At 44.9% G+C, this 1,284-nt stretch overlaps 1 protein-coding gene across 2 annotated transcripts in view; it reads right to left on the bottom strand.

Moving 5' to 3' along the window:
- The window catches only part of LOC103138864 (protein arginine N-methyltransferase 8-B), a 28,665-nt gene extending 27,387 nt beyond the window's left edge, over window positions 1–1,278 (bottom strand). For both annotated transcript variants that reach the window (XM_007553225.2, XM_007553226.2), the window contains exon 1: window positions 758–1,278. In XM_007553225.2, coding sequence (XP_007553287.1) covers window positions 758–826 — 69 coding nt within the window. In that variant the 5' untranslated portion in view covers window positions 827–1,278. The remainder of the gene's footprint in view (window positions 1–757) is intronic.
- Window positions 1,279–1,284: the final 6 nt, after the last annotated feature.

Genomic DNA, 1,284 nt, shown 5'->3' with positions numbered 1-1,284 from the left:
TTATTATTATTATTATTATTAATTATTATTATTATTATTATTATTATTATTATTATTATTATTATTATTATTATTATTGCCCTGTTTGGTTCTCGGAGAGGAACAAAAATCATTCCTGCACAGAAACTATCTAATCTATCAAACTGAACTTTTAGTGATGAAAAATGCAAAACCGAAGCAACACGAGTCTGTAACCTCTGAGTGTTTCACTCAGAGCTGCTGAAGGTCACAACATCTTATCAAACTGTTTCCAGAGCAAATTCAGCTCTTTGAACTCATCGCTGTCGGTCCATTTAAACCCCTTTAAATAAACCTGCTTCCTGTCAGTCTGCTCCAACACCGCAGAGTACCGCAGTACCCTGGACAGTGCGCAAGTCCCAGCGGACTGACTGAACCCGGACGGTTCTGTTGAATGTTCGGGAGGTCCAACCCGTCCTGTTGACGTCCTGAGCTGCTCGGACCTTCACGCTGTTTTAATGCGCGTTGATGCTGATGTTTAGCAGGCTGATGCTCCTCATCTGTCCCGCTGCTGTGTCTCTTTTCCACTGCAACGCATCTTAATTCTGATGCGATGTAATTATTTCTTTAATGACTGAAGCTCCGCCTGGACAGACAGACAGACAGCCGGACCCCCGGACAGTCAGTCGGTGCTGCTGCATCCACAGCGGATGGATCTTCACACCTTTAACTCCCTGCTGTGATTTTTACAAACCGAGTTTCTTCCCAGGAAAATCAAATTCCTTTTTTTGACACTTACCTCACCGCTCTCAGACTCCGCCATTTTTCTCCTGAGGAGCATGCAGCGAGACGAGTGTCTAATTCCCATAAGAGCCCGTGAAAATGTGCACTTCAAAGTAGAAAGAAAAACCTTCAGCTTGAAACTCTTACAGAGCTTAGTTCCTCACGGGTAGACAGTTCCCAGCGATTTTCCAAACTGCAAACATCTCAACATTTTCTAACATTCAGAAAAAGACAAAAGGAAAAGTCAGTGAAGTCCCACAGAGCGCAAAGCTGCCACCGGTTCTACAAAGTGCGGCGGATTCCATGGCGCAAAAGTTAGCAGAGGAAGAAGCGCCTTGGCGGAGCGGCAGCATCTTGTCCCATGGCTGCCGGAGCGCTGACTGGAGTCTGAAGATTCCCAGACAAAAAGCTGCAGATCCGCTACAAGACGATGTTTTATACCCAGTTTAAATGATTCCTACACCGCAACGTTGTTTCTAAAAATAGTCTCAGCTCTGCTGCCTGAGAGAGAGAGAGAGAGAGAGAGAGAGAGAGAGAGAGAGA

Source organism: Poecilia formosa, unplaced genomic scaffold, assembly GCF_000485575.1.
Source record: "Poecilia formosa unplaced genomic scaffold, Poecilia_formosa-5.1.2 Scaffold55, whole genome shotgun sequence".
NCBI classification, from domain to species: Eukaryota; Metazoa; Chordata; class Actinopteri; order Cyprinodontiformes; family Poeciliidae; genus Poecilia; species Poecilia formosa.
The sequence above is the reverse complement of the archived record's forward strand: the minus strand, read 5'-3'. Positions and strand labels throughout refer to the sequence as shown.